At 42.9% G+C, this 24,479-nt stretch overlaps 2 protein-coding genes and 2 pseudogenes across 2 annotated transcripts; 3 read left to right on the top strand and 1 right to left on the bottom strand.

The window, feature by feature from the left end:
* Positions 1–5,785: 5,785 nt before the first annotated feature.
* On the top strand, positions 5,786–6,842 carry LOC121592258 (chymotrypsin-2-like). Its single transcript, XM_041913657.1, has 4 exons — positions 5,786–6,079; positions 6,154–6,252; positions 6,321–6,615; positions 6,681–6,842. The coding sequence occupies exons 1-4, from the start codon at positions 5,841–5,843 to the stop codon at positions 6,840–6,842; spliced, it is 795 nt and encodes a 264-aa protein (XP_041769591.1). The 5' UTR covers positions 5,786–5,840.
* Positions 6,843–16,538: 9,696 nt separating this feature from the next.
* Positions 16,539–17,738, top strand: LOC121592257 (chymotrypsin-1-like). Its single transcript, XM_041913656.1, has 5 exons — positions 16,539–16,560; positions 16,663–16,807; positions 16,868–16,963; positions 17,035–17,326; positions 17,398–17,738. Exons 1-5 carry the CDS (start codon positions 16,539–16,541, stop codon positions 17,548–17,550), a joined length of 708 nt encoding a protein of 235 aa, XP_041769590.1. The 3' UTR covers positions 17,551–17,738.
* Positions 17,739–18,161: 423 nt separating this feature from the next.
* LOC121592256 lies at positions 18,162–20,325 on the top strand (annotated as a pseudogene).
* Positions 20,326–20,832: 507 nt separating this feature from the next.
* LOC121592255 lies at positions 20,833–24,471 on the bottom strand (annotated as a pseudogene).
* Positions 24,472–24,479: the final 8 nt, after the last annotated feature.

Here is a 24,479-nt window from a genome sequence, read left to right as displayed (position 1 = left end):
ATAATTATTTAAATTTCAAAATTGCTAATTTCAGAACTCTTTTCTTCAAAAGAGACAAAAATAAGGTTTCACATGCATCATTTCATGGATCAACTCAACTCTAAACTATCTCACAATTTTCAAATCATTTTTGTGAATTTTTCTATTTTCTTCAAGGTTTACTGTACTATTATTTACCTTAACAACTGTTTTCTTTTTAAATCTGGGTTTGTGCTTTAATCTAGCTTTTGTTTTTTCATAAATAGGTTTGTTTTCTGCTATTTGTATCACCTTTCGTGATTTATTGTGATACTTTAAGTCCTGTGATTGTTTTTGAATAAGATTTTGATAAACTGTTTCTATTATTTTAGATGAGTCTATGGAAGGTAAGATAATTTCTTGAGGTGTGTATTTTGTGGAGGAGTGAATGGTATTATTGTATTTTTGAACTGATATCTGTATTATATCAGGTGGTGATAACGTCGGGTTTTCCATCTTTGAGATTCGATAAATCTCTAAAATGGTTGAATGAAACCGTTCTATAATACCGTTGATTTCACTGTGACCAACAGGTGTGACATAGGTAGAAATTTCAAGAGATAGGAAAAAAGTTTTCAATTCACGACTGCTGAAGGTCTTTTCACCGTCTAAGACTAGTATTTTTGGAGGATGGTATTTTGTAATCAATTCTTTAATAATAGGAACTACATCTATAGCAGCACGTGTTGGAGTCAATTTAATTTGAGCAAACTTAGAAAACTTATCTATATAAGTTATGAAATGATAATTTTCTATAAAGAAAATATCTATATGTGTAATTTCAAATGGTTTATGAGGAATAGGAGTTTTTTGTAAAGGGTAAGATACAGGCTTTCTATCGTATTCATTTATGTGACAAATTTCACAATTTTTTTTATAAATTCAATAATTTTTTTTCTAATTTGAGGAAAATAGAATCTTCGAAGAATCTGGCTTTTATTTTCTTCGGCACATCTATGAGCTCTAAAATGCTCTTTTTTTATTAAATTGTACTGCTCCTCCTCATCTTCTATATCTTCTAATATTTTTTGAGAAAAACGAATTTTTAAAAGTCTTTGATTCCCAAAATGGGTCCTATAGACTTCTTGAATTTGACCCATAATAGCTGCAGTAGTAAATAGGCCATTTATTTTGGAGTGATCGAAGTTTTCTTGCAAAATTTTAAGAATAGAAGCTTCGTTAATATTACTGATGGAAATAGTAATTCTTTTATAAGTATTAAACAAAATTTTAGTTTCAATATTATCAGGGCCCATTTTTAAAATAATTTGTTGTTTCAATACGTTAATTTGAGCTTCTGTAGCAATAATAAAAAAATCGTCAGAAGTATCTGCTGAGTGTTGCGTACCTGTCATCGAAAATGCAATTCTACTTAGAGCATCCGCAACTACATTATTTTTACCGGGCCTATACATTAGTTCATAGTCGTGCTCTTCCAAATAGCTTTTCCATCGTTTTAGCTTTGCATTAGAATTTTTCGATGACAGTGCAAAAGTTAAAGGTTGGTGATCGGTAATGATTTTAAAGGTGGCTCCATACAAATAGTTTCTGAAAGTTTTAAGTGCCCAGAAAATCGCCAACATTTCTTTTTCTGGTACAGAGTATTTTTCTTCCGCCTTTGATAAGGTACGTGAGGCAAAATGAATTGGTAGATCTTTTCCATCTTCATCCTGTGATAACACAGCGCCAATAGCAAAGTCGGATGCGTCTGTGGCCAAAACAAAAGGTTTTTTATAATCAGGATAAATAAGAATATCCTCTGATGAAAGTATTTTTTTCATCTTATGGAAACATTCTATTTCATTTTTTTCCAATTCTATTTTTTTGTTGGATGATGGACTCTCCTCTCCCCTTAAGAGGTTTGTAAGAGGTTTTGCAATTTTTGCAAAATCTTTTACAAATCGCCTGTAATAACCCATCATCCCCAAAAATCCTCTTAGCTCTTTTAAGGTTTTTGGAATAGGGTAATTGCTTATTACTTCTATTTTTTTAATGTTTGGTTTTATACCATTAGATCCAATTACGTAGCCTAAAAATTCAATTTCAGAGTGCAAAAACTCTGATTTGTCGAGTTGAACTTTTAAGTTTGCTTCATTTAATAGTTTCAAAATTTTATCTAAATTAATTAAATGATCAGTTAAGTTTTTTCCAAAAATAATAACGTCATCCATATAAACATAACAAGTTTTACCAATTTCTTCTCGAAGGACGTCATCAATTACCCTTTGAAATATGGAAGGACCGTTTTTGAGCCCAAATGGCATTCTAACAAATTCATATTTGCCGTTGTTGATAGCAAATGCCGTTTTTTCTATGTCACTCGGTCTCATTTTTATTTGATAAAAGCCAGAGGCTAGATCTAGTGTCGTAAAAAGAGTGTGTCCTTTCAGTTGATCAATTACATAATTGATTTCAGGCATGGGATATCGATCAGCTATTGTTTTTTGATTTAGCTTGCGATAGTCGATCACCATGCGAAATTTTTTTCTCCAGAAGCGTCTGATTTTTTTGGAACGACCCATACAGGTGCCGTCCAGGCAGAGTGCGAAGGTCTGATAATACCATTATCCAAATTCTGTAATCTGTTTATTGACCTCTTCGGTATAAGCTGCTGGATAAGGATATACCTTTTGGTGTATTGGTATATCGTCAGTGGTGTTTATACAACACTCAACTCTAGTAGTGCATGTAAGTTTTAATTTGGGCTCATAGAAAACAGACATATTTGAATCTAACACTTTTTTAAGTTTAGTTTGTTCAAAGTTATTTAAGTGATTTAATCTAAATGAAGAATTGGATGACTGTGATGAAGAGGTATAAAAATTTAATGGTATTTGTAATGTTTGAGAAAAATTATGTAATTTAAGTACCCGTTTTTCTAAATCGATACTTGCATTTAAGTTATACAAAATATCTGTTCCAATTATCCCTACAAAAAAATGATGAAAAGAATGTAACATAAATCTACAAATGTAATTAATTTTAGGATAGAAAAAATTTAAATCGATAGCTGATTTCAATTGAAATTTACCACTAGCACTGGCTATATTTTTTAAAGGTATTCCAAATGGTTTAGCTGTTTCGCAAGATTCTGCAATTTCAGGATTAATAAAACTAACGTTTGCACCTGTATCGATAAGGAATGGAAATTCTCCTTTTCTATTTTTAATAACAATGTATGGGAGAACAGGTTCTACCATACATTGTTCATTCCTAAAAAATGGTTCGGTTGCTCTTGTGTATTAATATCTTTACCAGGTGCTTGGTAATTAGGCAAATATGTCATCTCGTGGGTATGAGTAAGAGGAGTTTCTCTTTCTAACGGATGAATTTGCTGATTAAAATGTGATGGTGATAATGGGCTATTAGTGTATTGATTATATAATGTATTCGGATATGTGTTAGTAACCTGGTTATAATGAGCATTAGTGTGCTGTGTAGGATTAGAGACGTACTGGTGTGGGATCGTGTTAGTTGGTTGGTAGACTTCGGTAGTAGAATTCGAATCGCTGTATTGGACAAAATTATTGCTTGAATTTGGGTTATGTATTGCATTTGAATAAGTATGTGTGGAATGATTATTGTATGCAATAGGGTTAGCTGAAGTATATCGGCTTCTAATACTTTCATCTACCTCCATGGGTACGGGTAGATCTCGTCGCATTTGATGGCTTCTGTTAGTATTTGTGTTACCGATCTGGTTTGGATTATAGTGATTGTTAAATGGTTGCCGGCGAGGTAACGGTACCGGGGGTTTTTGAACTTGAAAATTACCACGTGGAGTGGTAACCGGCAAAAATGGTACCGATAGTTCTTTTGGTTTGGGAATCGGAATAGAAGTATTGTTCATTCTATTGCCACTAATGTATGATCTACAATCCATATTTTCATACTCTAAGCAAAACTGATAAGCTTTTGCTAATGACGTAGGGCTAGCAGTTTTAAGCAAAATTGACAAAGGCTTGTCCAAGCCTCGAATGAAAGCATCTAATGCTTTTTCTCTAAAAAAATCGATATGAACACTTGCGTTATTTTATAACTATCCTGTGTCTGCACTTGTGTTACCAAAGATGCTAATAGTTCGTTAACCCTGCCATAGTATGAATTTAATGGTTCACTTTTTCCTCTTTTAACGGTAGTCAGCTCAAAATCTAATGTTTTTAAGTCTCGTTTATCGCAATAATATAATAACAACGTTTCTTTAATCTCTGACCATTTTGAGGTAATATTGTTAGAATTTAAGACGTCGGCAGCCTGGCCGCAAATTTTACGTCGGATTGTTTTTTGGATCAACTCATACATTAAAGAAGTTTCTCCTACTCGACACCGTTCGCAAAGATTCATGATGCTTTCTACATCATCTATCCAGTTATTCAATTCGTTTGGTTGCCCATCGAAATTGCGAAGATCTCTCACAAAATCGGGCACCTTACCGAGCTCCAGAATATTTGGAGCCGGTTGAACAAAACTCTGGCTGCCGTTGAACATTTTTTCACTTCGACACTGTCACTTTGCACCACACACTTTGAATACTTACAAAATAATACTCACACAGACACTATTGTTGCTTACCAACGCTGATTTTCGTCGTGCTCCGTCGGTGATGCTCCGTTGTAACTCGTTGGTGATACTCCGTTCGGGGGAAGGTTAGGCAGCTGGTGGAGGGGAATCCTTTTTACCGGTCCGGTTACTAGGGGTCTCGTACAGCGATCGGGTGATAACCACAGTGTCCCAAGCTTCGCTTCGCTCTTTTGCAGTAGTGGCTCTTTGGACCACTGTTTCAGAGAGTATTGCTCTCTGAGATTTGTGAAGACTTTTTTTTCCTGCTCTGAGCTTATCTCTTCCCGTCTAGGGCTCTCCTGATTCGGGCGCCAGTTAAGTGTATGGGTTTCGGATACACTAAAAGAACGTCTGTTCTGGTTGGATTCTACTTACAGATTGATCTTTATTAGAAACGCTCGCTTAGATTTAACCTATCAATCCTATGTACTTTGCATGCATATAAGCAAAATAGTATTGCTAAATAGTATTGGTGTTAATTCGCGTTTCGATTACAATCTAATAGGGATCGCGAATTGATCCCAATTAGAATCATTGGGAAGTGTTTTCATGAATCCCATTGAGAATCAATCAACGTGCCTATAGTTCCTGCCCCAATAGAATTCTGCCAGTACCGTTACCTTATCATTTGATCCCTTTCCAATCCTTTTCCAGCTATGAATGTGCAATTTCCGTACCTGTGAGTTTAGTTTTATTAGGTTAGCATAATGTTTAGTGTTAGTCATCTTTTGTACAGCCAGTGCTGGCAAACAAGCGAAATATAACGTAATTGAAAAAATAATCTTCTCTCTAAAGTTTGATGTAAAAGAAGATCAAACACGATCCAAGCGGGAACGATCAAATCGGTTTGATGTTTTGCCAAATGATTTCGCATTATAAAACAGCACACTCTTCGCATAAATAAATTGAAATAAATCGTTGTTTCTAGGTAACTGCAGCTAACGTCCCTCTTCGATCGAGGTCGAAGAAATGTGACTAGATGGAGAACAAACTTAACAAAGCCGGTTACAAAACATGTTTAAAGATACAAAGATAAGAGTAATAAGTACAAAATTATCACCAATAATACTATTCTTATCACATTACAAGGTTGGAAAACCATAAATTTTACTACAGGGAAAACTATTTCAACAAAACATACAATGTCAACAGAAGAATACAGCTTACAAGAAAGTATAAAATGGTTTCATTCAGTATCAAGTGGCATTCGGTGTTGGTTGGTTGTTTTAGTAACCGAACAGTTACATGCTAAATCATACACAATGCAAATCAGTGCTACCGTGTTCATATTGGTTCTAGTACTACGGCATAGGGAAGAAGTAAGCGGTGCCGCTATTGCTGATCGTTTATCTCCAATGGCACTCATTATCGGTGGCACTGATGTTGAGGATGGGAAGGCACCATATCTAGCTGGTTTGGTGTATAACAACTCTGAAACATATTGTGGTGGCTCGATTATAGCCGCTCGATGGATCTTGACAGCAGCTCACTGTGTAACAAAGTAAAACAGTTCGCTAACGTCACATACAATTATATTAATTGATTGTTTATGTTGTGATGATTTCGCTTTTTCAGCGTTACTGTCACAAATTTAACTGAAGTACGGGTGGGAACAAATGATAACTATAAAGGTGGATCGATGTACCAAATCGATCGTGTTATACCACATGAGCGGTGAGTTAGAATATTAAATTAATAACGAATCCCGTTGTACATTGATCTAATCGTGATTATTTTAACAGGTACAGTGCTATAACAATCCGCAATGACGTTGCGCTGCTTCGTCTGAAGACCCCAATAAAATTTGAAGAACACGTTGAGAAGATTGAACTTAACGAGGAGATCGTTCCGATTAATGCTACACTAACAATTGTTGGATGGGGATTCGTTGGATGGAACAAAGAAACCCCAAAACGAACTCAAGTGATTAAAGTTCAACATATTGGTCTAAACCGTTGTCGAAAGATGCCAAAGGGTAGTACTATTTACCCTGAACATCTGTGTACTTTTTCTAGAGCAGGGCATGGTTTGTGCAAGGCAAGTAAAGAATTTATCGAAAAATCTATATATGCATAGCTAACCCCTTTGTCTTCACATTTTAGGGAGATTCTGGTAGTCCTGTGGTATGGAAAGGGAAACAGGTTGGCGTAGTCAGTTGGGCAATGACGGACATGTGTGCAATTGGATTACCCGATGTACAAGCCAGCATTAGCTACTTCTATGGTTGGATTAAGAAAACAATGGCAGCTAATAGTGATCATTGAAATCTACAAAACTGGTATCAGATGTTAGGCAGCTACAATATCAAATGTGCTCTTGTAGAGGTAAATGATAATAACTTTGGAACCCTCTTTATTGGCTATAATATGAAAAAGTAAATCTATGATGCCATTAAGCAATGAAACCTATGGGTCCCAATTAGTGATCCGAAAATAATATTCATATACAGTGGAGCGCCGTTTATCCGGGTACCTTTATTCGGCTATCCGTTTATCGTGCTGTTGAGAAATGACATTTCAATACAAAGGTGATATTGCGTTCTGAGGAGGATATTTAAAAATTCGGTTATCATAGCACATGGGCATAGTGTTAGGAGATTCGGGATTAGGAAGATTCGTAGATTCGGTCCCTAGAAAGATTCGATCGGATCGGATCCCGTTTGTAGGATTTGAATCCATAAAAGATTCCATTGCGATTCGATTGGGATTCGATTGGGATTCAAATTGAGATTGGGATTGCGATTGTGATTGGATTTGTGATTGGGATTGCGATTCGATAGGGATTCATAGTGGGATTGTGTTTCGATTGGGATTCTGATTGCTATTGCGATTGGGATTCTGATTACGATTGGGATTAGGATTGCCATTGCGATTGGGATTGCGATTGAAATTACAGGCAGTTCCCGAGATACACTATTAATGGGGAACGAAAGAAACCACGTATCTCTAATTTCGGAAGTTGAATCACCGACAAACCGACGTGACACTGGTGTTACAAAAGTGTCCCACACGAAAGTACTGTCATTTACCAGTGAGGCAAACACTTCTGTCAAAGTAAGCTCTGTTCACTGCTGCTTCGATGTAAACAACTTTTCTAAATACAAATGGCGAAGGAAGTGTGAGGCAAGATTTTGTGAGAATTATTGGACAAAACACCCAGGAAAATCATTTTATAAGTTTCCAAATCAATGCAAAAGATGTGGGAAGTACATAAAACAATACGCATTGGAATTTGCGAAGAAAAACAAAAAGGGGGTTTAGCAGTTTCTTCTCTGTGTCAGTGTAGTAAGCGAATCATTATAGAGATTGCGCTAGTGTTTAACGTATTTTCATTTGAAATAAGGAGACAACTTTTGAAGCTCATTTTGTTCGAAGTGTCACGTCGGTTTGTCGGTGGTGTCACGTCGGTTTGTCGGTGGTTGAATCACACAGTTTTCAGTCAAAATATAGCAAATGTTCGTGTAATGTAGCATTTAATGAGAAGTTATAGTCACTAAATAAATTATTTGATTTGATATTAAATAAAGGTCCGCGTCGGGAACATGTACTAATTATAATGTAAGTACTGCAAAGTTAAATAATTTGAAGTAAAACAGAACTGCAAATTAGAATAAAACGCTATTCCACACTGGGATTGGGATTCAAAGATTCGAATCTCATCCAGGATTGGGATTTGAAGATTAGAATCCCTTCTGAGATTCGTTTTTACCATCACTACATGGGCATAAAAAAACATACAATACATTGCAAATTTCAAACATTCTCTTTGGAAAAACATGCAGTTGATAAAAACTGGGTAATTTTTATCAAAACAAACGATTAATTTCCAAAAAAATATAAGGAATTTGTGATTAAATATATCATTTGACTCATTGAACATCATTTGAAAAAATGATTTAAAGTGTTGGTACAACTCTGCAGAATGCGAAAGGTTTCGGTCTTGATCGTAACTTGATCGGCAGTAACAAAGTGGGTTTATTATACAGGTGGGCTTATCCCTAACAAATTGACAGCAGTGCTGTAGAAAAATGAAAACGAAATGACAGGAGGGGATTCGATCATTTGTTGATGTATGCGTGTTAATTCCAATGGCTATTTTGGTTGATGTGTCGTAGTGTGGGTGAAAAACTACGTATCACAATCGAATCCCCTCCTGTCATTCGTTCGTCCAATATGGCCTTCCCGCCAAACCTATTTAGGGGCGCCACAAATGTGGTCCCTAATTTTTTAAAAAGATACGCAACACGCCTTGCGAACTACGTTTTGGTAGAATCCGATTTATTCCTTTTTCTTTTAAGCCGCGGAACGGTGAGTTCGGGAGAGACGCGAAAATTAGTGTTGTTCGTTCGAGAGTTGCCGGAGAAGAGAATGTATCGGTTAAGCCGGACGGATACGCGCGTGTCGGTGTTAAAACGTTTAGGACGAGAGAGAGCGTGTATGGAGCAAGCCACCGTTTTATAGCTGCGGTGCAGCATGCTACCACTGTTTGTCCTGCTCTAGCTTTGTGTGCAGTCCCTGCCTAACTAGCCCGTTAAACATTTTGGTCGGTAGTTCTAGGTGTGCGCACCAGATGGCGCTCTGGTCGCTACAGGATTCCCCTCCTAGATCGGTGTTATCGGTATCGCAGAGGAATTACTACTCTTCGTTGAGATCTGGTAACACCGGTCGATACGTTTTTATCCTTGCGTAAGATAGGCGGTGGTGGGGCGTAGCTGGTGGTTGCTCTGGCTGGTTGTAGCGACGGCATGGGTGATGTTCGTGTGGCGCGGTTCCGGGCTATCGACGGTTGGTTTGTTGACGGCAGCTGTATGGTTGAAGGCGACTGTGTGGCCGTTGGCTGCTGATCTGGCAGCGACGACTGGTTGGACGATGGCAGCTGGTCGAGCGACAAGGGTCCGGGCATCGGAGTTGTGAGACGCTGGCTCCTCGTTGATTGTTGCGTCGACGGTGGTTGGGCCACCGGGGTAGCGTGTCGTTGGCTCGTCAGCAGTTGGTCGGGTGACGGTTGTTGCGGGGCTGACGATATTATTTCTTCGGTTGTATATGCTGGCTTCAGGCGGTCGACGGACACAAGCGAGGGATGTCCGTTTAGTAGGATCTGAAAAGACTTTGAATTTCGAGTAAGTACTTGGTATGGGCCGTGATAAGGTGTGGTTAACGCGGGACGGACGGTGTCATTGCGCACAAACACATGCGAGCATTTGTTCAAGTCGGAGTGCACAAACGATGTTCGGTTGGTGTGCCATGCGGTGTTAGAAGGTCGGATTTTGCTCATCGCTTCCCGGAGTGTCTTGGCAAAGTCGGACTGGTTGGCCAGGGTTGGTTGCGGTTTTTCGACGAGGAATTCGGCGGGAATGGTGAGGGTCGTTCCGTACACGAGTTCTGCAGGCGACGCATTAATGTCGTTCTTGAATGTAGTGCGTAATCCGAGCAGTATGAGTGGGAGATGTTCGCTCCACTTCGATGTATCTTTACAGCAAATTGCAGCTTTGAGAGTGCGATGCCATCTCTCGATCAACCCGTTTGCCTGCGGGTGATACGCGGTCGTTCGAATGTGTTTTGTTCCAAGAGCTCGCGTCAACTCCTTGAACAGGGCGGACTCGAATTGTCGTCCCTGATCGGTTGTCACGTGGGACGGAACTCCGAATCGTGCAATCCAGTGGTACAACAATGCTGATACCACCGTAGTCGCGGTGATGTCTGGAATCGGTATAGCTTCAGGCCAGCGGGTATATCGGTCTATGATCGTGAGGCAGTATCGGTTGCCGTTGCTAATGGGAAATGGACCGATGATGTCGATGTTTATATGGCTGAACCTGTGTTGCGTTGCCGGGTACGGTACGAGCGGGCTTTTCGTGTGTCTGCCTACCTTAGCGCGTTGGCATGTCAAGCAGTTTCTCGCGAATTCCTGAGCGTCCCTTTTGATGTCCAACCAAACAAATCGCTCTGTCATTAATTTGGCAGTGGCTCTCGCTCCAGGATGGCTAAGGTCGTGTACGGCGTGTAGAAGCTGATTCCGGAATGATTTTGTGATGTACGGTCGAATTATTCCACCAGGGCAGTCGGCGTATAGCGATTGGGTGCTTCCTGGTATCGGTGTTTTTTGAAGGAAAGGTCGGTTCGTGTTTTACCGCTGAGTATGTCGGCGAGCTCAGGGTCTTTGGTTTGCTCTTCGGCGAGACGTTCAAAATCGATTGCAGGTGACGCGTTTACAATTTCAACTCGTGAGAGTAGGTCGGCGGTGATGTTTTCTTCTCCCGATACGTGGCGAATGTCGGTGGAGAACTGCCCAATGAAGTCGAGTTGTCTGGCTCGACGTGGCGAGGAGCTGTCAAGAGTCTGGCGAAAAGCGAAAGTTAAAGGTTTGTGGTCCGTGTAGATGCAGAATTCACGACCCTCTAACTGATACCGAAAGTGTCGTACAGCCAGATAAATAGCGGTCAACTCGCGGTCGTATGTGGAGTAGTTGAGCTGTGCCTTCTCGAACTTTTTGGAGAAAAATCCCAAGGGCTGGAGTTGGCCGTCGATACGTTGGTGGAGAACGGCTCCAGCGGCGAAGTCGGAAGCGTCTGTCCAGAGTGACAACTCTGCGTTTAAGGTAGGGTGAGCTAAAAGCGCGGCTTGTTGTAGCTGCTCTTTGCATCGGTCGAATGCTTCGCTAGATTCGGGCGTCCACTTTAGCGGTGTCTTGTCCTTCTTCTTGTTCCCCGGTGTCATCTCAAGTAGGATGCTTTGTGTCGTCAGGGCATGTGGCAAGAAGCGTCGATAATAATTGATCATCGCGAGGAATTTCTTCAGCTCCATTATCGTCGCTGGTTTACTCAACTCGCTGATTGCTCGTACCCGTTCCGGGAGAGGACGTATCCCTTCTGCGTTGACCAAGTGGCCAAGAAAGGCAATTTCGCTTCGGTTGAATTCGCATTTGGCCGGATTGATGGCCAGGTGGTGTTGTTCGAGACGCTGAAATAGCTGGCGCAGGTGTTCGTGGTGTTCTTCTTCTGTCGACGAGGCGACAATCATATCGTCTATGTATGGGAACACGAAGTCGAGACCTCGGAGGACATCGTGAATGAGTCGCTGAAAAGTCTGCGCAGCGTTTCGTAGGCCGAAGGGCATCGTGGTGAACTCGAACAATCCGAAAGGAGTTGTGGTCGCCGTCTTCGGTATATCTTCGGGATGTATCGGGATTTGGTGATATGCCTTGTGCAGGTCAACCTTAGAAAAGATGGTTTTTCCCTGCAAATGCATAGTAAAATCCTGCAAGAAGGGTAGAGGGTAACGGTCGGGAATTGTTTTCGCGTTGAGGGCCCTGTAGTCGCCACAGGGTCGCCACGTCCCGTCTGCTTTTTTCGTCATGTGCAGAGGACTGGCCCAGCTGCTGTTAGATGGTCGGCACACTCCTAGCTGTACGAGAGACTCGAACTCGGCGCGAGCTGCAGCATATTTTTCGGGGGATAACCTACGCGGACGGGCGAAGGTCGGTTGTCCAGTAGTCTCTATGCGGTGCGTGACGTTGGATTGCAGGAGCGTTCCGGGCGCGGTCCGTGCAGTCAACCCAGGGAACTCCCTCAACAAGGTGGCGATTGGCGAGGTCGAATCGCACACCTTTACGGTTGGCTCCCCTGGATGTGGATCAGGAACACCCGGCGTTCGTAAGTTGGTTAAGGCGTCTACTAGGCATTTGTCGCGCAGGTCCACTAAAAGGTGAAAATGCTGGAGGAAATCGGCTCCTATTATTGCGGTACCCACGTCTGCGATCACGAAGTTCCACAGAAAGGCGCGTCGAAGACCAAGATCCAATGTGTAGAGTGACTCTCCATACACTTGGATAGGCGTACTGTTAGCAGCAAATAGTTTCATAGTCGATGGTTTGCAAGGAGCGGAGCTGTGCTGTCGAGGTATTACGGAGACGTCGGCGCCGGTGTCGATAAGAAATGGTTGGTTAGTTTTATAGTCTTTGATAATAAGGCGATGACTGGCCGATGATATCGAATCGACTAGAAGCTGGACGTCTCCCGCGTTCCGTCATGCAGAAGTAGTAGGAGTACCGTTATTTTGAGGACGGCTGTTAAACGAGCACGGGGCGCGGCAGTTACGTGCTTGCTGTCCGTATCGGTCGTGGTAGAAACAATAGCCGTTAGTGTTAGGATTAGTAGCCTGGTTCGTGTTGCGATTGAGAGAGCGTGAGCGGGCCCGTGAGCGTTCACGAGCTTGGTTCTGGTTCATTAGAGTTTCTAAGCGTTGACTCAGCTCGGCTACTTGTCGTGATAGGCGGTTGACCTCCTCATTCCGTACCTCGGCGATGGTTTGGTACGGACCGGAGCGATTGTACAAGGCGAAAGAGTCGACCACTGAATCGGCAACCTTAACTTTCTCGTCGGCGTTTTGAGAGGACGCGATCACGGCGGACTGAACGTAGGGTGGCAGCCGACCGATCCAAAGATCGATCAACATGGAGTCGGTCATTGCACCGTTTGCTGTTCGCCGCATCTCGGCTAGCAGTTGAGAAGGCTTACGGTCGCCGAGGCTCATTTCGGATAGCAAACGGTGTAGGCGGCTTCGCTGAGACTCTTCGAAATGTTGTATGATGGCTTTCTTCGCGGATTCGTAGCGGTCGATATTTGGTACGCTGTCGAGAATTGGACGCAACTCGGGAAGAATTCGCGTAGGGATCTGTGTCTTCAGGATGTTAAAACGCCTAACATGATGATGCGGATGAATATTCCAGGCGTCGAACCAGTTCTCCAAGGCGTAGAAGAACGTATGGATGTCAGCAGTATCCAATTCGGGCGGCTTGAGACGCATGGCGTTCACGGTCTCGACTTGAAACTCCGGAAGGTCGGTAGAGGCGTCACGAGCGAGGGGGGTTATATCGATTAAGTATGGACTCGATGTGGGGAGTCCAGCTGCGGGGTTGGCGACCACCGCAGGACTGTCGGCCACTGCAGGGCCGATGGCAACTGCAGGACTGGCAACCGGCGCTGCACCTTGTTGCGGGCTACGCTGCATCCTTCCGCGTCGGGGTTAGTAGTGAATAAAAGGGTGGATCTTACCTTAATTGTTCACGTAACCAGGGTGTCGTCGTTGCGGTCGATCGGTAGGAAAAACGCTTCAGAAGCAGCGTGCGTCGTCTTCCTTCTCGGGTGGAGAAAATGGCGTTTCCTCACTTGCGATGAAATGGTGCACAGAAAATGGCGGCGTCGTTCTTCTTGTCAGCTGGATCCAAGCGGGGTCCCCTTCGAGCGCAAAAATCGTGATGGCGGTGATGTGTCACTACTGCTACGGCTGGATAATTTGCGTGCGCAACTCGACGTTGGTGTCTTCCTTCTTGATCGCACCCGTAGATGGAAGCGCACACAAACGGAAAAATTCCCAGTAGCACGAGGTGTAGAAACAGCTTGCGAGGCGGTGATCGGCGTCGAGGAGACCACCAGCGGAGATTGTCGTCGCTCCGCTTCCTGGAATTGCGTCGATTGCGTCAGCCGTCGAGAGAAGGATGGAATTTTTCTGCTGCGCCGATGATGGTGTGTGTGCGCTTGTCGCGCTTCGAGGCGGCGCGCATGTGTGCGGGTGGTTCTTTTGTTCGCTCAATTCAGGAACGCTCTGTGTAGCTACGGGCGCACTAACACGGCGTTGCTGCGTTTTTTCGTCGGCCCGCACTCAACGTCCTGTGAATGATGAAAGGGCGCTCGTTGCACACTTTACAGGGAAAGGGGGGAGGAGGTCAGCTGCGTTGCCGGTACCTCTAACGCTGGTAGCACTCCGGTCGTAGGCACACACACACACGTTGTCTTCTCTGCGTCGACCTCCGATGCCGGTGGCACGTTTGAACACGTTCAACGCGGAACAAAAGTTTGCGCTGCGTAGTACACACACACACTCACGTACGAATTCGCGGCGTCGGTTGCGGATCACGTCGGGGTCACCAGTTTTAGGGGCGCCACAAATGTGGTCCCTAATTTTTTAAAAAGATACGCAACACGCCTTGCGAACTACGTTTTGGTAGAATCCGATTTATTCCTTTTTCTTTTAAGCCGCGGAACGGTGAGTTCGGGAGAGACGCGAAAATTAGTGTTGTTCGTTCGAGAGTTGCCGGAGAAGAGAATGTATCGGTTAAGCCGGACGGATACGCGCGTGTCGGTGTTAAAACGTTTAGGACGAGAGAGAGCGTGTATGGAGCAAGCCACCGTTTTTATAGCTGCGGTGCAGCATGCTACCACTGTTTGTCCTGCTCTAGCTTTGTGTGCAGTCCCTGCCTAACTAGCCCGTTAAACATTTTGGTCGGTAGTTCTAGGTGTGCGCACCAGATGGCGCTCTGGTCGCTACACCTATAAGCCCACCTAGTCCGTATACCCACTTTGGGCAGTAATAAATAAAAAATCACACATCATCGATTTATTGTAGTAAAGGCGATACACGGTACCTCTTACACGCGGATTCGGAGATACGCGGTTTTCTTAATTTGACAGTTCTTTGAGCAATTCAATTGTAAAATGCCAAATAATTTTTGTTTTTATCGGATGTTAAAAACTATTTCAAAAGGTTTAAAATTCTTATATTCAGTCAGAATCATATCAAATAATTAATTAAGTGGCTAAAACCACCCCCTACTTGCAAAATTACTCGCAAATTAGTGATATTTTGGCTGGAAATCACGAGATTCGACTTACGCGGTATTTTACGGCCGTTTTCGGTCCCCATTAACCGTGTATCTCAGGGACCGCCTGTACGAGGTTTCCTTTCTTAAGTTTTCTACCTTAATACTATATCTACTGTATCCAGTGGCGAATTGATCCTGTCACTGGCCAAAAACGAGAACAAAACCTAATTTATATTCCAACTAAACAAACGAACAAACTAGTAAAATATACGTTTTTTTGTTTTCTACTTCTACTCTACTTCAAGTTCTACTTCTTCTTCCTAGAATCTGAGAAATCGCGATTAAAATTGGTGTATATCTGCCCGGGTAGCCTGGTATGGGAAAAACTAAAAACTCGATATCAGCAGTCTTTATTTAAGCGATCGGTAAGACTATTGAAGGTTCTGCTGAAGCGATCAACAGAAAGGTTGAATGAGAGATTCTCAACTGGAGAGTTATGAAGATGAACATATGTTTACTTATAAGCGGGGCGAGGGTCTTATTTCCAGTTTCTCACTTAGAGATCTTAGAGCTCTTAACGGCCACGCATGTTTGCGTTATGGTTGATAATTAAAACCATCATCATATGTCTCTGAAAGGATTTTACTCGTCTTCAAATGACATTTGCGTTATGATTGGGTTTTTCTTATAGCTAAGCCATAAATATTTAACATAGCTTTATAATCATATGTGGCTTCAAAATATATAAATAATGGGAATCATATTTATTAGTCCCATTAACGGATAAGAACATGTAGGATTTTGAGAAGTTATGAGTAAATATTTTTATTTTGTTTTGTCATACCGATCTATACAGCTTTCTAGACTTATGAAGAATCACACAGCCGGATATAAATTTAGCGTGTACATTAAAATGTTACTTTGTAATTACACGCAACACCTTCTGGAGGATCTGGAGGAGGGAAATAAAATATCCGAACCTTTTAACCTTATTCATTAGAAATTTCGAAAATTATTTCATCTATTAATACTCGATACATTCAATACTAATTAATGAGTCAAAATTGTCCCAATTTCAATCAAATTTACCTCGATTTCATTCGATTTCATATTGAATGCACTCTTTTTTTTTACATGACGATCTACGCTACGTTACGTTTACGCTACACTACTAGAACATTGTATACTTAAGAGAATGAAGTTAGAGATGGTTTTTACTACCATTTTTCTTATCAATTTAGAAGGAAGGAACTCATAATAACCTGCGTTTAAAAAGTATTATTATTAAAAACAAACAAATACGACGACTTAACTATTCGGTGACTTATGGGGATAGTATAAATATTCATGTATCACCCACGATGTACACTCAGTTCTCAGTTGGTTTGTGGCGTCTCTACCCTAAAGCTTGCCAATATGTTTCTCAGCGGCATTGTGCCTTTAGTACTATTAATAGTTCATTCATTGGAAGCATCGCCTGTTGAGCCTTTAGCACCGATCTTGGAGGATCTAATGTTGAGGGCAAGAAGGTACCATATCTAGTTAGCATAACAGTAAACTCTAAACCGTTTTGTGGAGGTTCCATCATAGCGGATCGTTGGATATTGACTGCAGCACACTGTTTTAGCGGGTATGAAAAAATATTCATTACAAAAAAGCATATTTATAGTTCAATATTTTTAACATAAAGGAATATGGTGAAAAATGCAGCTGTTCGTGTTGAGACCAATAATTTTACTGCGAGTGGAACTTTATACCGCATCGATCGTGCTATAGCTCATGAAACGTAAGGCTACAGACTAATAGACAGTGACGTGGTGTCGTGGTACATTGATCATCTCGGTATCATTCCTATAGATTTTTTCCGGGCGCATTTCGTGACGATGCTGGACTGCTTCGTTTGAGGAGCCCTCTGAAGTTTGGAGAGCGTGTTAAGAAGATCGAATTATTGTTGCAGATTGTTCCGAATAATGCCACACTGACACTTGTCGGTAGGGGTTCTATTAGTCAAGATCGCAAAAAACCAAAAATAACTCAAATTATCAAAGCTAAAAACATTGCCTTGAAGCTTTGTCGCAAGATGCAACCAGATGCTATTTACCCTGGACATTTGTGTACATTTGCTAAAAAAGGCAAAGGCGTTTGTGATGTGAGTAAATAATATGTCCCAAAGGCTGTGTGTTAAGTTATGACTAACATGCGCTTCTCTGCTTGTTTCAGGGTGACTCTGGAGGCCCAGTGGTATGGTATGGAAGACAGGTTGGCATAGTCAGCTGGTCAAAAGGATGCGCTGCGGGATATTCCGATGTCCACGCGCGCATCAGCTACTTCCTCCCATGGATTAAGGCAACGATTGCAGCAAATAGTGATTAGGATTGACCAGTCATTCTATGTGACCATTGTATTTCACAAAAGATGAAGAAAACAATAAAGTTTTAGTGATACAAACATACTGAAATTCATTATGCTCCAATGAGATCAGAAAGATAACAAATTAAACAAATCAAAGCGATCGATTGAGCGGGAAGGCGCCATTTAACATAACCAATGAACAGACGAAGGTAAGAGACCGTGAGCGATTTCATGCACGCATCCGACAGATCAAGATCACGAAGCAGTTGAAACCGTCGTAAGTAAAATGCGGTTTAGTTTTCATTTAACCATACTTCAGGAGCCATGTGGACTGTTTTCCAATCCTCAATAGCTTCTTATAAGGACTTTGATGTTTGATGACATTAAATGTGTACAAGTGTGCTCGCGATTTACTTAGCGATTAGAGGTATTGTCAAATGAAACACACTCTCCTGTGGGTTTGGCCCTTGCGGATAGCTGGGCCGTCCGGTTTGATCGCCAATACAGTTTGTAAAACTCGTCATTGCAGTGGGTCATCCGTTGTCTTTCTACATAGAGGCAACCAATACCGCTTTTAAGAACCTTCCTCTCAAACGCGGCAAAGAGGTTTTCGTCAGATTTGGACAGTGGACATGGGTCTCAGAAGCGTATGTGAGTATCGGGTTTGTATAGGTGCAATATAGTCACACCTTCGGCTGTTGAGACAGGTTTTTTGAGGCCCTTCTAAAGCCTTCCTCAGGCTGTAGAATCATATGGAAATGTATTTTTGCATGGTTTTTCAGGCGTTTTAGTAATTTTTGGAGACTTTCTTTACTATTCCGAAAGTGATAATTTTTACGCGGTGGTGATAAAGCTTGTTAGGATTTGTCGATAAGAATTATTAATATTATTTCTTATTAGGATTATTAGGATTTGTTAATAGGATTTCCTGAAATTATTACATCAGAACTTAGAACCCCCATTTATTTGCACTTGGCTTTTAATGGAACACGTGCGTACATTTGCATTCAAAAACAGGTGGATTTGTAAATTTTAATATCACGAAAATCGTTAAATTCTAGAACCCGGCGAATTCGGGAACAGATTGTAATCATATCCAGTAGGTAAGTTGATAACAAAAATACTACATAACTATCAAAGCATTACACTAAAGAATATGTAAATTATCAACAATTAATATTGAAATTTGAATACCATGTGAATAATTCAAATAAACATATTATTATTAGAGTTGTTGACTAAAGGAAAACGGATGTTGGAGAAACGGATTTGGAAATAAAAATACATATAAAATAAATAAATAAATATATAAATTAATTATAAAAAATAAATAAATAGATCAATCAATCAATAAATAAGCAAATAAAAAAAAATATTATTTTTAGAATACAGGGTTTCTCACGATTTATTGGTCAGTTCCCATTATTTTTTGGTGCGTTCTTACGTTTTTTTAATCGTATCCGATAGATTTTTGGTTCGTTCCCATAATTTATTGATATTTTCCGATTGGATATCAATACAATTGGACTAAAAAATCTGGGAACGGCCAAAAAATCGTGGGAACGTACCAAAAAAATATGGGAACCACCAAAAATTTATGGGTACCAACCAATAAATCGTGGGAACCCTGTATGAAGCACATGTTCTAAAAATTAAATAAAAATTATAAACCTCATGTTCTTTTATAGCTATTTCGTAAATGTTTTTTTTTGTAAAGAAACTCACAACAATATTTACAAACTATATATGATTTCGTGTTTTCAGTGGTACCTAATATTTATTTTACTATTAGTTCATCAAAATTTTATTTTATTATTTGCTGCCTTAAGTAAAAAAACGTATCTTAAGAACCATGCAAAAATATGAGCTGTGAAATTAACAAGTTTTCCCATTGGTTTGAGCCTATAGCATCATATGCAATACTCCTCCTACCGTTTAAGCGTTAATCAGCGTAGCAAAAAATCATCTATTGTTATCTGGAACGCTATTGAGCAAACAGTATATAAAAGAGAACTTCTGTTCATATACAGTCAGTGTGTCCGACAGTCAAGGAAGCTCACTTGTGGTTGTGAGAAGGATAAGCATTACGCAAACGAGGAAAAATGGTAGTTCATATCATTTGCGCAATTCTACTAGCATGCGTTAAGAGGTAGCGCAAGTCCAATAGATCATCCGATATCTCCCTTCGCTGCTAACTACATTGTCGATGGATCGGATGCAGAGGAGAATGCGGCACCGCACCGCATCAGGTTTCACTGCAGATTGATAGTAACAGCATATGCAGTGGATCGATAGTCGGTGATAGATGGATATTGACAGCAGAGCACTGTGGCCTTTGTTACAATTGTATGCTTTCACTTATCATAATTATGGTTTGTGTCGTTTATCCTAATTTAGCCTAATTTTATTTTAGTTACACCGAACAACTAACGACACTCGTGTTGTGGCAGGCACAAATGATTTGAAAAAGGGCGGCACACCGTATTTATAGATCGCTTTTTTAACTATGACAATTGCTCAACGATGCTAGTGCATGAAAATATGTTCAAGTATTTTTTTTTTTACTCTCAAGACAGTTTAATAGTTTAATTCAAAGCATTAATTATGTTCCTTTATTTTCAGTTCACCGCCTAATGATATCGCGTTATTACGTTTAACAACGCCGTTGAAATTCAACGAGCGCGTACAAAAGATTGAGTTCGCGGCAGAAAACTGTGCCGGAAATTCTACACTTACACTGACAGGATGGGGAGAGATGAGAAAAATGGGACGAGACCTACTAAGCTGCAACCACAATGCGCCCTCCATAGGGATTGATCATTGTCGGGCTATTTATAATGAAACGTTGCTTAATGACGGCACAATTTGTAGTCTATCAAAACGGGGCGAAGGATCATGTAGGGTATGTACATTGAATAATTCTTAGAATTCATTAGTAAAAGTATTTAAATGGGGCAAACAATCCCGCTCTTTTAGGGAGATTCTGGTGCCCCGTGACATGGAAAGGAAAACTGGTCGGTATATTCAAAGCAGTACACAACAAAGGGTGCGGTGAGGGATTTCCAGATATTCACACAAGTGTCGCCTACTACTACGAATGGATAAAGAATACTATTGCCAACAATAGCGTTTAAAATTATGAATTGAACCGATTAGAAAAGGCTTTAAATATATTTAAAAATGATGAAGCATAACACGGGAATAGTCTCTTATTTAGATAGTAAATTTCAATATTCCATTGCCAAACAAACATGATCTCACTACTTTGTATAAGCTTTTGCATGAATTTGGGGCTTGATTTTTTTTCGTAAATTTATTCAAAATAAGATATAGCAACATATAGCAATAGACTTACGTAAAGCGTACAGTGTCGTCCTTTCCTTCAGTTCTCACTTTGGCCAATCATTAGCAACACGTTCGAGAGCAGATGAATGTAGTCTTCTCCACCATCTGCACGTGCGACAAGCCGGTAAAACGAGGCTCCTGTGGTTCGTAAAATATCGGTTCATCTTCCGGCTCTACGTAGGCCATGCTTTTGGCGGATTCGTTCAGCCCATCATCAAACATGACCCGCTTTATCGAAGCGGATGGCGATGGTTTTAGGATCCCCCGAAGAACCGGCGTAGATGAGCTACGTCCCACCACATCCTGACTACCGCTGGTGCCAGCGATCGGGCTTAAAACATTTCCGGCGCTGCTGCTACTGACACTCTGCTGTTCCGTGCCTTGGTGCTGCTGGTGCTGTAGATGCATTTTGCGAACCACATTAATGCGCATCGAATGTTGTGCACTGGCAGAGGACTGTTTTTCGACTGCTGTGCTGTGGACGATTTCGATCGATCGCTTGTGGATTTACCACCACTCGTAGTACGACCGGCTTCATCGTCGTTATCGGTATCGTGATCGGGCGCTGCAGCGTAAGGATCATTTATGATTGGCACCACGCCGTGCTTCTTGCGCGAGAGAATGCATTTCGCATCCTTCAGGATGCGTTTCTTCACAAAATCGTGAAAGATCAGTAGTTCCGTGCTAAGCTCCCGCTTGATGAGCTGCTTCTCCCGCTGGGAAAGGTTCGTATCTTTCAACGCGAACAAACTCTGGGGACGTTAGCAGTGTTAACACGTATTCGAGTCCACAGACACACCGTTTCGTGTCCAGGTGCGTCAGCAGCTCGTTCGATAGCGTGATTGCATTGGTGGAGGTGTAGCTGGACACGCTGGTCATGGAGAGCGTTTTTGCAAACTGCACCCTCTTGCCAAGACGAGACCCGTCCGATGGAGAGCCGGCTGGCGATGGTGATTCCCCAAGGGCGGATCGATTACCACGCGAGAGCAGTCCCATCGTGAGTGAACCGTCGCTCGTGTCATCCTGCTCCGTACCCTCCTGAGCCGGCAATTCGTGAGCGGTGTTTCGTGGAAGCTGTAGTGTTGCTGTGCAAAAGTGTATGGTTGATTAACATTCCTATTAAACCAAACTGTCATACTAATGCTAGACTTACCAAGTTCAGAACCTTTGTAAAAATGCAAACCGCTTGCAGCAGCGAGCCAAAGCTTAGCTGGGAATAGTTATCATTGCTCAGCTTGGGCGCACCGAACTGGATCTCTATCAGCGGGCACCACTGGCTGGGAATGAACTCTACATCGCACAGCAGGGAGAGCAGCGGGGGGCTGAAGCAAAGCAAACACTTGGCGCACAGTGTGATGATCTCGATCAGGTTGTTCATCGCACCGACCAGCTCGTCCGAAGTGTCGATCGTGCTCGGATCCATCTCCAGCTCGGACACGATGAACCCAACCGCGTCAGCCGTCCCCGTTGTGAGTCGCTTCAATATTTTCGGTCTGTACAGCAGCGAGATGGAATGATCCATGAGGAAACTGAGTGCAGCGCTGCCAATGGAGAGAGAGAGAGAGAGAATTAAAATTTGCTCCATTGCCATTTGCCCTCTTTCCAATTCTTCTTACCATAAGATTGAGCAAACTTTGGCTGTGCTCTAGCCGCCATTCCTTTTCGAACGGAACCATCGTGCACAGCAGCTGGAGCGTTTCGAGAATCAGCACAAAGGCGCTCGGTTCGAGCGATTGCTTCGCGAGCATTAGCGAATCCATGAGATATTCCTCGTGGATGCCGACGAAAAAGATAGCATCGCGCAAAAATCGATAGCCATGCTTACTGAGCAGCGCCCGCACCGGTGTATGCCCTTCGAGTAGATTGGCCACCAATCCTGCGTTTGCCATTGCTGCTGCGTTTCCTGCGAAGCGGGGTGAAAAATAAAACACATTATAATTCATAGAAAGGAATAGAAAGCAATCACTGCTCTAGCTTACATTCGCCATCACGTACGGACGCTGGAGCAACTCTTTCGGCGGCAACAGCTTCAACCATAGGTAGTCTCCCACGTCGCTGTACAGCAGCTCCTCCGAGCAGCGACTTTCGGCAAGCAGAATCAGCAAGTTCAGCAGCTCCGTAACCAGCTTTCTGCGACCGTACTCGGGCAGCACCGTGCGGTGATGCTGAGCAAACGTTGGAACAGCTTTCCCTTCACAGCCAACTAACCCACCGGGCGCTGGCTTGCGCCGTCGCGGAAACCAGCCTCCGGCTGATCGAAGCTTATCGTCAGCTGCTTCAGCAGATTGATCGCTAGCAGTAGCGAATTGTACTGCTTGCCCTCGATCGCGTCGCTCACCGTTTTGGCCTTCAGCCCGTGCGCCTGAATGGCAAGCTCGAGCGCGTGTATCTCCTCCCGGCAATGTCCACTGCCGCGCGCGTTATCTCCGCCCGCGAGCGTGTAGTTCTGCAGCAAACAGTCGGCCTGCAGTTCGACCGTCTTAATGCCGATCGCCAGCAACGCCTCCTTGGCCCGCTGGTGTATATCGGCGTACGAAATGGCCAGCAGACTGAGCAGCGTTTCGATCTGCCCCCAGCATCTGGTCGTCCTTGGTCGCGTCCTCGGTAAACTTGTGATCGAAATCGGACAGCACGATCAGGTACAGCTCCGACAGTACGATCAGTGGGCGCAAATCCTGCAGTTGCCCCACCCGTTCGACCAGCACACCGCCAGCAACCGCTCCGCTAGGTACGTTTTGCATCGATCGGGCAGCGAAATGCCGGGCTCTTTTTTGCGTACGATCAGCACGATCAAATCCTTGAACGATTGCAACCGTCCTAGCCAGTCGGGCGGCGTAGGATCATTGGCATTATCAGTACGGCCGCCACCTCTCCGCCGGAACCGACGCTCACATTGCCTTCGCTTCCATCTGCCGTCTGCCGGTGGGTGTCAGCGTGCGGCAGCTCAAGCACAATATCAACCACCGCTTGAAGATGCCGAACGTTTGGGTGAAGCGTTCGAACACCTTCGTCAGCTCCGGGGCCCATCTTGAGGCCGGTAGCCGAGCTGACGCGAAAACAGTTCAATGCCGAGTATGGTTGAACAGCTGACTGTACGAGCGCACATTGCTCGAGGGTCTGCTCGCTAAACAGCGGATTGCACAGCGAGGACCAAAAGTTTGGCTTCTGCAGCAAACCCTTCACCAGCGCCTGCATGTTGTTCTTCCACAGCGCGTGAAACAGCGACATAATGCGCGACAGCAGCGGGCTGGCCAGTTTGGCCGGATCGTTCGAAATGGCCTCGAGAAACTCCTCCATGTACGTCGGTATGCCGTCGTTAATCATCGTTTTCGGGCGGCCCTTGCCACTGCTGCCCGAGGCCGCCGCACCATCCTTTGCCAGCAGCAACCGACGATCGGGCTTGCCGTAGTTCACCTTGAAGAACGCTTCCGTCAATCGGGCTGCTTGTGTACGCACGATTCGACAAACTCCAGCACGGCCAGCTTCAGATCGTCGCTCTCAATTTCATCGTGCAGCCGCTCGAGGAACGTGTGCCGGATCTGGTCCGGTTCCATGGTCCAAACACGCCAGCAGCGACATGCGAAACTCGATCGCAAACCGGCCGC

This window comes from Anopheles merus, chromosome 2L, assembly GCF_017562075.2.
Source record: "Anopheles merus strain MAF chromosome 2L, AmerM5.1, whole genome shotgun sequence".
In the NCBI taxonomy this organism is placed as follows: Eukaryota; Metazoa; Arthropoda; class Insecta; order Diptera; family Culicidae; genus Anopheles; species Anopheles merus.
Note: the sequence above shows the minus strand (reverse complement) of the source record. Positions and strands in the feature narration are given on the sequence as shown.